This window comes from Sparus aurata, chromosome 8, assembly GCF_900880675.1.
Source record: "Sparus aurata chromosome 8, fSpaAur1.1, whole genome shotgun sequence".
NCBI lineage: Eukaryota > Metazoa > Chordata > Actinopteri > Spariformes > Sparidae > Sparus > Sparus aurata.
The window spans coordinates 12,754,046-12,767,280 of record NC_044194.1 but is presented as its reverse complement, the minus strand read 5'-3'; the positions used below and the strand labels follow the sequence as shown (position 1 = coordinate 12,767,280).

At 43.3% G+C, this 13,235-nt stretch overlaps 1 protein-coding gene across 6 annotated transcripts in view; it reads left to right on the top strand.

Moving 5' to 3' along the window:
- The window catches only part of megf11 (multiple EGF-like-domains 11), an 80,313-nt gene that overhangs the window by 54,608 nt on the left and 12,470 nt on the right, over positions 1-13,235 (top strand). For all 6 annotated transcript variants that reach the window (XM_030426961.1, XM_030426965.1, XM_030426963.1 and 3 more), the window contains 8 exons: positions 156-402; positions 540-660; positions 2,099-2,235; positions 4,914-5,126; positions 5,613-5,787; positions 10,213-10,333; positions 11,415-11,578; positions 11,663-11,765. In XM_030426961.1, coding sequence (XP_030282821.1) covers positions 156-402; positions 540-660; positions 2,099-2,235; positions 4,914-5,126; positions 5,613-5,787; positions 10,213-10,333; positions 11,415-11,578; positions 11,663-11,765 — 1,281 coding nt within the window. The remainder of the gene's footprint in view (positions 1-155; positions 403-539; positions 661-2,098; positions 2,236-4,913; positions 5,127-5,612; positions 5,788-10,212; positions 10,334-11,414; positions 11,579-11,662; positions 11,766-13,235) is intronic.

Genomic DNA, 13,235 nt, shown 5'->3' with positions numbered 1-13,235 from the left:
TCGCTCTCCGTGATGAACTATTACATTTAATGACCAATTTTTATTGCGCTTATGTTTATCTGACAAATTATTTCAGTTATTTTCAGGGATAAATCCTGGTGCATATTCTTCTTTTGTTTCGCTCTGTCTGATGCCACCTCTTTGTGTGCCTGCAGGCTGTGAGAGTGACTTCTGGGGACCTCATTGCAGTAATCGGTGTCAGTGCCAGAATGGGGCCAAGTGCAACCCCATCACAGGTGCCTGTGTCTGCACTGATGGGTACCAGGGATGGCGTTGTGAGGAGACCTGTGAGCGCGGTTACTATGGCAAGGCATGCCAACTACCCTGCCAGTGTCTCAATGGTGCCACCTGCAACCCCGAGACTGGAGAGTGCATCTGTGCCCCGGGGTACTCAGGGGCTTTGTGAGTAGCAGAATCACATTTAATCCTTCGCAACTTTCTCTTTGGTGTCTGAGAGTTCTTTGTTAATTCAAAGACCTGCAGGTGAACACAAGTTATGTGTCTGAGAATTTGACTCTTTGACTTGCGTGTGGTGACAGCTGTGGAGAACGCTGCCCCTCCGGCAGTCATGGGCCCCACTGTGAGCAGCGCTGCCCCTGTCAGAATGGAGGAACCTGCCACCACATCACAGGAGATTGTTCCTGCCCCTCCGGATGGACGGTAGGTCATTCAAGTAAAGGTGGGAAGGCATTGAGGATGAAAAAGGGGGTGAATATCGTTCGTGTTCAGGAAGAAAACGTTTCCAATGTAGTCTCTACAGCAGAGACTGACATGTTGAGACTCTGATCAATATGCTGTGTTCAATTATAAATGAGAATGTGGGATTCTCTACTCCCTGCAGGGGAAAAAAGCTTGTGCAAGCTTTCTCAAACCCCTGTTCTCAAAGTAGTGTCAAGTGAACATGACCCCCCACAGTCAATAATATGAAGTGGTACTTTAGGGACGCCGCCGTGTCCTAGTGCTTTAAGGCACTGTTCCATTTGATTACAGCTCCACCTTTGTTGCATGTCCTCCTCCTTGCACTCTCCCCACATGTCTGTCTCTGCTGTCAAACTTCTGATAAGGCAAAAGAGAAATCCCTTTTTTATAAGGATTTAATTATTGTTGAAGAACTGCCCCTTTAATTTTTGCCATGCCTTTATATCGAGTTTGGATAATATGGATGAAATCTTCTTTTTATATACCATGATATGAAATCTAAAAAGTACAATATTTGGCTCCAAAATGCAGTGGAGTGGAAGTATCAAGTAGCAGAAAGGGGAAATAGTCAAGTTAAATACAAGCACCTCAAAATTTCACTTAAGTAGAGTACTTGAGTAAATCACAATGGATATTTTCCTGTAAAGCCTTCCTAATCATAGATTTGCAAAACTGCCTGCAATAACCTGAAACAGCCAGAGATTTTTAAGCAGAGTGCCCAAACTTGTTCCCTTGTGGGCCAGAAACGAAATGTATTGGAGGACCATGGGCCAAAAGCAAACACCTGTTGCAGTTAATTGTTAAGATCCAAAATGGTGTTAGGAGCCCAAGTTCCTTTAATTGAATGACTTCTTGGGCAAAGTGTCCCTCTGCCCTCTGTGCTCATGTTATAAACAGTAATTCATAATTAGGGATCCTACATAATTAACAAGCATCTTTGATTCCAACAAAATAAAACAAAATAGTTTTTAAAATTTTAGATTCTTACTTTTCTTACAACAGGAGAGCCCTGTTTAAAGGGACAGTTACCACAATATAAACAGCATGATGAAGTCTCTGAGGCAAGTTAATATTTACACATGGTCTATATTATCATATTGTCCAACAATACTTTATAACTGATACAGTCAATGAACAATAATGGTTCAACCAGAACAAGATATTCTTGCATTGGTGTCCATGTTAATATAGCACTGAGTCAGTAATCAGTAATTATTTCTTTACTGTAATTCTTTCATTTATGTTCTAATTAGGAAGAGGTTAGGAACAGAAACAGATGAAACATAAAGAGGAGGTCTAAAGTGTCCAAACAGAGTTTTGTCTTGGGTATTTTGGTCCTGGTGAGGTGAGGTTGTGATCGATGTATCTCATATGGTTCATTGCTGGCTGTTTTTCAAAGGGTTCAGTCTGTGCCCAGCCATGCCCTCTTGGCAAGCATGGCATCAACTGCAGCAAGGACTGTTCCTGTCGAAACGGCGGGCTGTGCGACCACGTCACGGGGCAGTGCCAGTGCACAGCTGGCTTCAGTGGACGCAGGTATGCAGCAGACGGACTGGCTAAGTTATTTTGTGCAAAATCCTCTTTGTGAAGAACTCCGTGCAAACTTTTGTACTCCTACTACTTTGAAAATAGGTCAGACAATGGCATGATTTATTGATATTAGCATCTAATGCAAAGGGATTAAACATTCACTCATTGACCTATTCTCTTTGTTGACATCCAAATGAGGCACAAACCTGGCTGTTCTTTTAAAGGAGAAAAGAAATGTAAGAATAATCCCATGCTCAGGAGGAATAAGCATTTATAAATGCCCATTAGTCCATTTGAAGGTGGATTGGAAGCTTTTAATACGGGTGTTTATGTTTAATTAATCTTGCGCTTCATGCTGGCCAGCAAGGTTTCATGTCTTCAGCCTTCATCCTCCTCCAATCCCAGCCTGTCCATTGATCTCACCATGGGCTACATGCTGTTTGGATTCTTCTCATTAATTATAAGTAATGGGCTTATATTAAGGTCTCATTGAAATCCACAGATCTTTTTAGTTCCCCATGCCTGCCAGAGCAGCCCAGAGCAGCCTGGGTTTATTAGTTCAGCTAAAGCAATTGTCTCTTGGATGGAAACACTTCCTCGACAAGACCTTTCCTTTACTTTATTATTTTGCAAAATTGCCCTCATTCATTTTGTCGGTGGCAGGTGAATTAACCTGCCAGGAATAATCTCAGATTGTGTTAGCCCCCACCCTCTGCTGTCTAGTATAATAATACCATTGTCCCCTGATAAAACTAAAGCCAGGGTAATTTAAACATGAAACATAACTTGCCCATTTTATAATGTAATTGAGCTATTTGTAATAGCTTTGTTAGACCCTTGAGATTGATACTCCTCCAGGATTGTATAGTCAAGTCAGTATATTTAAGTGAAAAAAAAATCCATTTTCTAAACTACTTCAGTGCTTCATGTAGAGGAACTACTTAACAATTCTGATATCTGTGGTTGATGACAATTAAGTCCTGTCCTGAGATCCTGAGGTCCAGTCTGCAGGCTGCAGGGGGTCTGAGGGCTGCTTTGAGGGCCTGCCTGTCATGTACTCAATGAAATTTCACCATGTCAGACGTAGATTTATGACAATATCTTCAAATCAAATATTCATTATCTCGATGATGAAATATAAACTAGACTAGACCAGATGTTTAATAAGATAATCAAAATTATTAGGATTTTTACTACATCACAGTAGAAACAGAAGAGTTTCACTCCAAAATGAAATTTAGAAAATGCTTAGACAAACTTTGCATGGTACAAAATCAAGGTTGTCAAGATCCTAAGTGCTCAGATGAGTCAGAACAGTACTTGACTGAGAACAGTTACTGAAAGCATGAGAGTTTCAGCTTGCACAGTACATCCAAAATGGATATTTAGTATTTTCAGTTCGAGTGGTAATAATATGCAAGCAGCTAAGAGCTGTCCACACCAGGAACGATAACTGTAACTCACACTATATCTGTAACGACAACGGCAGTAGGGAAGGATATCTTTGGGATTCAGAGCGTTTTGATGAGTGTTAAAACACAGACAGCCAATCAAAATCGATTAACTGGAATTTTGGGACCTTTTGTTACAGTAAAATATTTCAGCAGTGCTTAATACTGGTTTCCAACTATAGCCGTCCTCTCTTATGTTATCTAACTAAAGGACATAGGAAGCACTTTTTAAAATGGCCTACTCTCAAAATTTAGTCTTGGTTGTTAATACACCTAATGAAATGTGTATATAACATAATATTAAGCTGCAAATTACAGTAAAAATGTAATTTTACCTGAGACTTTTTTACCTACTGCCATACAGTCTGTGATGCTGATGGTGTTCCTGAAGTTTGTTATGTCATCGCTGCTGTCCTCTCAGCTGATTGCCAGAATGACTGATGTTGACACATACAAAAGTATGAATAACATTTGTCCTCAAAAGACGACAACTCTACGCCTCTCACCTTTGAAAAATGTCGCCTTCTTCATCACTTTCTGGATTTCTTTCTGTTTCTCTGTGTAAGGTACAGAAGTAACAGGTCATCAATATCCATTTTTCTAAGCCGTCGACGCAGCCGGAGTGCACAGCTCACGTTTTGTGCTGCTGTTTACAGAACTTTGTCATCATCATTGTGGACGTTCACATTGTTATCATTATAGTTATTCTTATAGCTTTTGTTCTGTGGTGATGAAAGAAGCAATAACTCATGTACAATACAATTATCACCAGTGTTCTATTATTAACGTTAATAATACTGAATGTTCACTTTTTTTTGTCACGTGATTAGTGAATGTTCAATTACTTGTAAGTATTTTATTGATTCGTTGTTTAGTGTATAACACACATACAATATATTTAGAGAGTCCAAGTTGATGATCAACAGTTTAGAAAACAGATATTTTAAATTATTTATTTTATGACAGTATGAGTAAAGCTTCAGATTTGAGAAACACACTTTGAGATATTAAGAATTTTGCTTGACCTGTCATCTACTTTGCTGTTGATTAATTTCCCCTCAATCGACTAATTGATTAATTGGCAACTGTTCTCGACTGGTTCTCTTTTCAATCGAGCTGCTTTGACCTTTTTAATATTTAAATTTCGCACTTCCGCTCTTCACTCTAGTTCGTCTCACTGTACTTGACATTTTTCAAGCACCAATTTAAACAAAAGTGTAATCTGTCCTGCAGGTGTCAGGAAGACTGTCCTGTGGGCAGCTTTGGTCCGCAGTGTAACCAGAGGTGTGAGTGTCAAAATGGAGCCAAGTGTCACCATATCAATGGAGCCTGCCTGTGTGAGACGGGCTTTAAAGGCCCTAATTGCCAGGAGAGATTCTGTCCCCCCGGCCTCTACGGCCTTATCTGTGACAAGTACTGCCCTTGTAATACCACCAACACCGTGAGGTAAGTGAGACATCAGTGCAACGCCACGCATAGATTCCCTCAGACCGAGCCCTAAAGCAGAGCCCCGTTCAGCTCCATATGAATAAAGACTTCTCCAACCCAATTTTGTTTCATCTCACTTCTAAGCCAGCACTCATTCTGAAGTCTGGACACCTCTTTGCCATGTCATCCAGTTAGCTTTTAATCGCGACCTTTGCTTCATTCATAATTTCTCAGCAGCATTCATAGTTAATGCAATGTTAATGCTCTGATTCCGGCTGGAGTTGGGCGCCGGCCGTAGAAGTCATTACAGAGCGAAGGAGAAAAGGGACACCTCATCTATCTGTAACAAGCACGTAGACACATAGATGGATGAATTGCTGTTGGCGCAGACTTCACACTTTGACCCTGCTCACGAATGAAATGTTGATACTCTCAGAGCTGGAACTTTGCCTTACTCTTTTTTTTCCTGTTGTTGTCCCATCTTTCTTTCTCATTATGTTGTAGCTGCCACCCGCTCTCTGGTGAATGCACCTGCTCTGCGGGATGGACAGGGCTTTACTGTAATGAGACCTGCCCGCCTGGATACTATGGAGAGGGATGCATGCTGCTTTGCAGCTGCACCAATGGAGCTGACTGCCATCCTGTCTCAGGCGCCTGCATATGTGCCCCGGGGTTCACGGTGAGTACCCTCACTGCAATTTGATTGTATATAAGTCAGCGGTCGTGTTTTATTGTTATTTGAGACATGTTTTTTCGTTACTTATTTTTTTCTCATCTGACCTTTACTTGAGGTGTATATCTTATTTTGGTGAGAGCCAATATGCCCAACACTCACACAATTATGTTACACAAGCCAACAAAGAGTCAACATCCACTCACTGACAGAAGGAAAAGAAAAAGAGGAAGAATCATAAAACACTTAAAAAAACAAAACACATTAAATGTCTGATTTAAAAAAAAGAAAAAATCATGAACATGTTGCCACTTTGCTCCGTTTTAATTTAATCACTACCATAATTACAGCATATCAACTTGTAATTATGGTTACACTGGTTACATAAATCGTTCACAAACAGATTAATTGTCATTGTAACCTTGTTATCTTTGTTAAATCTGTAGTGTCATTAAATAATAATGACAAAAAGGAGAAGCGTGCAAGGGTATCTGTATCGTGTCTAAAGTATAACTCGCACCACATGCTGTGAAATAGTTCATCCTTCCAACGTTTACCAGTGAAGGTTGTTGCTTTGATTTATATTTCATGTTATTTGTGGCCATAGTAAAAAATGTTTGCGTCAGTGTGGTCGTAATGTTCTGGAAGTGGTCCCAGTATTACTTTAGAAGCTTTTTGTACACAGGCAGGCAGAGGCAAGGTGAGGCATTTTATTATTGCCTTAGGACGGATATGCTCTATTGCGCCACAAGAAATTCCCTGCTAAATGATTCATTCTCCAGCCTTTTGCAGACATTAATAATCAGTTGTGTGCATTTTACAAATATGCTTGATTTGCTGTAACTTGCAGCGTCGAAGAGAGAACTCGAGAGCGAGCTTAGATCTCTATTCCGAGACCAATTGGGAGATGATTGAATCTTTGACCTACCTATGTACTTTTTCCATTTTTGTAGTTCTTGTGCAACCATATTGTCCCTTTTACAACTGTCAAATTAGTCGGGCAGGTTCAATCAGTTTTCCCATTGTATTTCTTGTCTTGCAATTTGAAGTTACAGAGCAACATGGGCCGAGAGAGTACATTTCTGCCAACATTACATTTCAGTGGAAATTGCCTGTGTCTTACAGCGGGCCACTGTGGTGAATTGAGCTACCGAGCGGGGCCGCAGACTGTGTCTTAATTTGCTCCACCTGTTCTCTTTGGCGGCTGCTGGGAAGGGCTGCCAGATCCATTAAACAGACCTAGAGGGCAGGAGCTGGATAGAAAAGGAGGCAGTCAGATGGGAACAGACACAGCTCATATGGAGGATTGGTGTGTTTGTGTGTGTGTGTGTTTGTGTGTGCGTCTGTGTGTGTGCGTGTTGAAGAGAGAAGGGGGGGGGGGGGGGAGTGCTCGTGGTGGTTTTCTGATACTATTAACAAAACGGCTGCTGTGCAAACAGACAGAGGTAGTGATCGTGGCTCTCACCTTTGAGTGTGTAACTTTTGGTCACATGCGTTGCACACGTTATCACACAGTGGGGCTTTCAAAATGAGGTTTATGACGGCATTGATTGCTGGTGAAGTAACTTCCCCGGGGGACAGCTGATAGGACTAAGCCTCCCTGCTGCATCTTTGTTCTGGAGTCCCATCGGGGGGCAAACCAAGCAAAGTGTTGGAGCAGACTGAGCTCCTGCACGCTTGATTTAGCTCTAGTAATTGGACATGCTCTTTTTGACTGGGACAAAGTGATTACATGTTACCTATTCAGGCATTGTCCCTCACAATCGGCAGCTTGTACTCACAGCGACATTTCCGCCCCGATCGTACAGATTCTGTTGACACTGTCGTATCAGAAATATGAATGTATTAGATATGGATTGCAGTCTGCCGTTGTAGGTGGTGAAAACAAATCATTTTCCCATCTCTCAGGGCTTTCTAGCCTCATCAAAAGGTTCAGGGGTTCATTTTGTGTCTTGCTGCATGAATTTCAAACTGCAGTCACTCATCCAGCAGTTAGATGAACTGTTAAGGAGTGAGACTGATTGGTAATTAGTGGTGCCATTTGCATCTAGTCTCAATGGGTTCCTGGCTGATCAATGTTGTGTCAGCAAGAGGCTTTCTGGAAAAAATGCTCTCCAATTACATTAAGATACTAATAGGTATGAATTTAGTGCCTTGGCCAAGGACGACCTGGCTGCCTCTCAGCGGCGCAGGTCTAGTCTCTGCCTCTGGCTGTGTAGTTATGTAAGGTCCTGCTGCTCTCGTGCTATGGACTGACAGCCCGTGTATTAATAATGATTCTTCACATACAGACTTCTATCCTTCGCAACTCAGAAGGAATATGAATCAGTCAACTAATGAGAGAGCTGCCTTTCCCCTCTTGAGAGCAGACCAACCACCGGTCTCTGCGCCACAAGGGTGAAACCAAGTGGAATCCGACGCAGCCATGGATGCAGCAAAATCCATGTGGTCATTTGTGGCTGCATGACGTTTTATCCATGAGTCCAGTCACCAGTAAATTGCCTGTGCTCTGAAGACAGGCTGAGGCTCCCCATCGCCCCCAGCCCCCCTCCGACTGGTCGAACTTCTCCCTGCTTGTAACAACTCTAACTGAACTGCTATTGTTAGCAGTTTGGAAGCTGTCATTTCCAGTAGAACAAAGGTTATTGCAGCCGATTGATAAAAATTTCATTCACAGACAGCCGCTTTTATGTGGTGCACGGGGAGGAGAGATGTTTTAAGATGTGTGTTCTGCCCCTGGCGTCCACTGGCACATCTCCTCATGCCTCCTGTTTAAACTGAGTTCAAAATGATAATGAGAGCAGTGAGCAGCCAGCAGTCCCTCAGTCCTCTGGTGAGCGAAGCAAGAGCCACTCAGGACTCCTCTGGGCCACTAATTGGAACTCTAAATCATTGTGTCACCTGTCACTCAAGGCAGGGTTTTGGAAGGAGGGTGTGTGAATCCATAGACTGGCTGTGATCTCTAGCTTAGGGAGGGACGAGACTAGTGGAGGTGGGTTGTGCCCAGCTTTTAAAGCAGAGAAATTCTAATGACAGCAAGCTGCAGAGGACCGGGAAGGAGTACTCCATGTCCTTTATCAGATAGTTCACTCTGATGCAATGGTAAGGAGCATAAAGCCTGTGCCAGCATGGCTGCCGATCTCCCATTGGTGTGCTCATTAATAGCAGGGAATAAACTGAGTGTGCGCTGCAGTCTGCCAAGGATGTCTCTGGGATCCTGACGTTTCTCTGTGCACCCAGTTCGCCACAAAATTAATTTGTTTGGGTTTTTTGCCTTAACTGCATTTTCTCCCCCGTTTGGTTTTGTCTTTGTATTGTCATTCTCAGTAACGCCAACCCCCACTGTTGGCCTGAGGAGGGTGTAGATAGCCATGTGCTTCCTCCGATTCATATGGTGTCACCAGCTGCTTCAGCAAAGAACTTCACCTGGAGGTTTACAATATTCTCCTCAGATCTCAACTAACAGTTGCTGATTTGGGGACAAGGACGGGATCCTCAAACACTTCATGCTTTCCATTACGCTAACTATGGAAATTAGCATTCCCCCTCCACCATTACCAAAGATCTTCCAATCCTTTAAATGCACCTCGAGGAGCAAGGAGATAGGAGGCTTCTGGAGTGTCTCCTTGCTGCCCTCACTTGTCTGTCTTCCTTGCATCTCTCACTCTCTCACATCCTTGCTGGGAGAAGTTAAGATGCGAAGAAGAGACCTGAGTGAGGATGGTTAGGGGACACGCTCGCATAATGAAAAGCACCCACTGTCAGTTGTGTCCTTTGGGAAAGAGGGACAAAATGGAGTAACACTGGCCTTCGTGGTGGTGGGCAGAACTTTTTGAGCACTGCATCACTGCACCCTGGAATTGAATCGCCCCTGGTGGTCCCACTCACTAGTCCCTGCATCACCTCGCAGCCTACAGCCTCGTCTGAAAATGTGACCTAAAACTAGTTGAACAGAGGGGCAGATTTTGGTAGTATCTTGATTGGAAACGGATTGGGGGAGGGCCTCTGACTTGGAGTACTGCCAGCCTCTCCTCTGATGAAAGTGAAGACCCCCCATGAGACGAACCTAAAGGGAGAGAGAGAGGCGGAGAGACGGGGTGGAGCAGGGTTGCGCAAAGCGAAGCGTGGCTGGGAGTACGTGCTGTCAGAATATATAGAGTGCATAATTGGAACTGGGAGGCGAAAGCTTGGAGGGATCAAGTGTGGTCCTTCCACTTGAACTTCAGTTACCATCATGAATCCATTCAATTTTACAGTTGCTTTGCTCCTCGTTCTATACACAGATACAGTCCGTCAGGTCTAAATAAACAGTTCAGTAAGCTGAGTGCAGCGAACATTCACTGTCTTTCTCCTCAGACTATATTATTCCTCTTTTTGGTCTGCCAGAGTCAGCATTTATTGCCTCATGACTTTGCATTATTTCTCCCTCAGGGTGAGGACTGTGCTACAGTGTGTCCTCCTGGTCTATACGGGCCGGGCTGCATGTCCACCTGCTCCTGCCATAATCACGCATCCTGCTCTCCAGTCGACGGCTCCTGCGTCTGCAGGGAAGGTACTGTATATCGTATAATAATACAACTGACTCGTCGTGAGGTTCAGAGCAGTTCTTATCAAGATATGCTTCACTGACGCTACTGTACGCTTTATGATGTGACAAGTCAGATTCTTAAATGGGCACTTGAACATGTACAAACTGTACTTATGGTTTAAATCCACTTGCAGTCTGTGCTTGAGAATGAGAGACTGAAAACTGAAAGTAAGATGTTTTTCATATAAGCTACTGTATTACACACAACTGCTAGATGAGCTATGCCCTCTATTTATTCTCTGCTTGCCATGTTCAGTTTTCCTTTTTATTAATTCTGCAAAATATAAACTATCCTTGATTGGTGCCACAAAGGTTTCAGATGTCTCCATAGTAACCATAAATTCTCCTTCGGCAGCTAAAGGGACTAAAGCGACACTTATCAAATGTGTCGATCGCACTGCTATATGTCAGGCTTCAGAGTCCTCAGTCGTGCCAGTAACTCTGTTTGTGCGAGGAGCTTAATGCTAACACAAAATAGTAGTGTGTAAGCATGAAGAAATAAGCTAATAAAGTGCTGTGGTGATGAGTCCTGAAACCCCGAAATAAGTTAGCAGTTTCGCACTTCCATTGTCTAAAAGTCATTGGATTTTTTTGAATGGGTTTTCGGTTAAATTCCTGAAAAAAGGTTTTTGATATTTGAATTTCTACAAAATGAAATACATCATTAAATGTCTCACAATTGAATTATAAAGTGCTAATGTGTTTTTAAAAAAAGGTGGTTGCTAACAGTGGCTAAACGAGACTACACAAGTCATCAGAGACATTAAACGTCATCACGACAAACACAAAGACTCATCTACTCACCAGTCTGCCTTTACGTGGTGGTGCAGTGGTTAGGAATGTTGCCTCACAGCAAGAAGGTTGACAAAGGCGTTGGTTCAGATCTGGAATCGGTCCAGTACCAGTGTCACTATGTTGTACATTGTATGATACGAAATAAAAAAAAGACTCTTTCTATCCTTCTTCTTCCTTTACAGGCGGATCTTAGTTGCAAACTATTCTAACTTTGAAACTTGTAGATTGATCAATTTATATCTTACCCCAGGCTGGCAGGGTGTGGATTGCTCCATCCTCTGCTCCAGCGGAACGTGGGGTCTGGGCTGTAATCAGACGTGCTTATGTGCCAACGGAGCCGCATGTGACCCTGTAGACGGCATCTGCACATGTTCTCCTGGGTGGAGGGGAGAGCACTGCGATGAGTCCTGCCCTGTAAGTCTCCGAAAAGAAACGGGCTGTAAAGAACACTTATAGTGTCTCATTGTGTCCATAACAGCGTGTTTCTATCATTGTCAGGATGGCACCTATGGGTTGGAGTGTCGTGAGCGCTGTGACTGTAGCCATGCTGATGGCTGTGATCCAGTGAGCGGCTACTGTCGCTGCTACCCCGGCTGGACGGGTCAGTACTGCTTTAATAATCAGAGCAGGCTGAAACAACCTCTGAGATTTAAACTGTATATTTATCCTCATCTGTTGAAAAATCGAAGACATCAGATGCTAGTCTGACATACTTATTTCCCAAAAACAAGTAAAATATGCTGGGGCGTTTATGTTTGTGTTTTACAGTATGTTTACAGCATGTCTAAGCAGTGTTTTGTCAATTAAATGCTCAATTTGTTTTGCCACTGAGTCGGCGGGGTATGTGAATGAGAACATTTTGTGTGTAAATTAAATCTCTTGGCTGACACACCGCGTGCCGGCATGCACTCATGCTTATATTTCATCCATCATTGGTTATAAGCAATGTCTGAAGGGACTCATGAGATAAATATCTGTAGACAAAATCAAATCACTGGCCCAGAGCGCTCTCTACTATGATACATTTTTTTGGTTATGTTAATTATTTAAAGTCCCAGGTTGCTGTGAAATCTGACTGAACCTACAGTGCTACCATGTTTTTCCACGACAGGATTCGCTAGTCGCTATAGGGTGTATGATTGAACTCTGATCCCCTCTCGAACCAAGTTTTTAGTTGTGCGTGAACACGTTGTTTCTTGTCATTTCAGACATTTGCTTACAGGGAACGAGGTGGAGGTAGGGAAGTGTGAATGTCACAGCAAGGGTGAGGATCATTATGCTCAAAAAACGAAGCACCGCATCTGAATGTCAAATACAGGGGGCTAGCCGAGGACCTGGTCTCTGAGCCTGGGTGGAGAGGTGCAGTCGGAGAGGGAATAGATTCAGCAGGAAAGGTCAAGCCTGTGAGCTCTCAGCAGCCCACTCCATTCAGCCTCCTGAGCTTAGGGCATTTATTCTGGGAAACAATGTGGGTTTTATTATCTGCAAGAACGGAGGCGGCAAAACGGGTCTCACATGCTCTGAATCCTGTACGGGCTGGGACCATCTGTCAGGCTTAATTGAGTCACCGGGGTGCAGAGCTGGGGGCAACGCGCAGCCCAGTGGGCCGGACAAACACACATACATACATACATACTTGAGGATTTTCAATGGGCTCTCTGAAGGAAGGAGCTCCCAGAGAGAGGAGGCTGTGGGATTCGTCACAGGACTAAGTCAGGGATGGAATAAAGTGGCTATTTACAGAAACACTCAAACTATTTTTTGGCTGCGACCGCTGTCATATCACCGTGCATGCTAGCTCCAGAATTGATATCGCATCCTACTTTGCTGTCAACTTGCTGTTTGTTTTATTGTGGGTTTTTGCGCAATCTGTCAAGCCGCTTGACTCTCAGAGTGGGTGCGTCTAAGCAGCTAAGTTGTCTAGGACCCGCACTGCTGTTGCTGAACTGTCGTAAGCCTGACATCAGCCAACAAGGGTTTAAAAAGAGAGTCCTAACTAGATAGTTCATGCCGAGGCTTCATGCTAGTCCATGTTAAATAGGACTTCACCTCTTATTTCTGAAGAGACTGT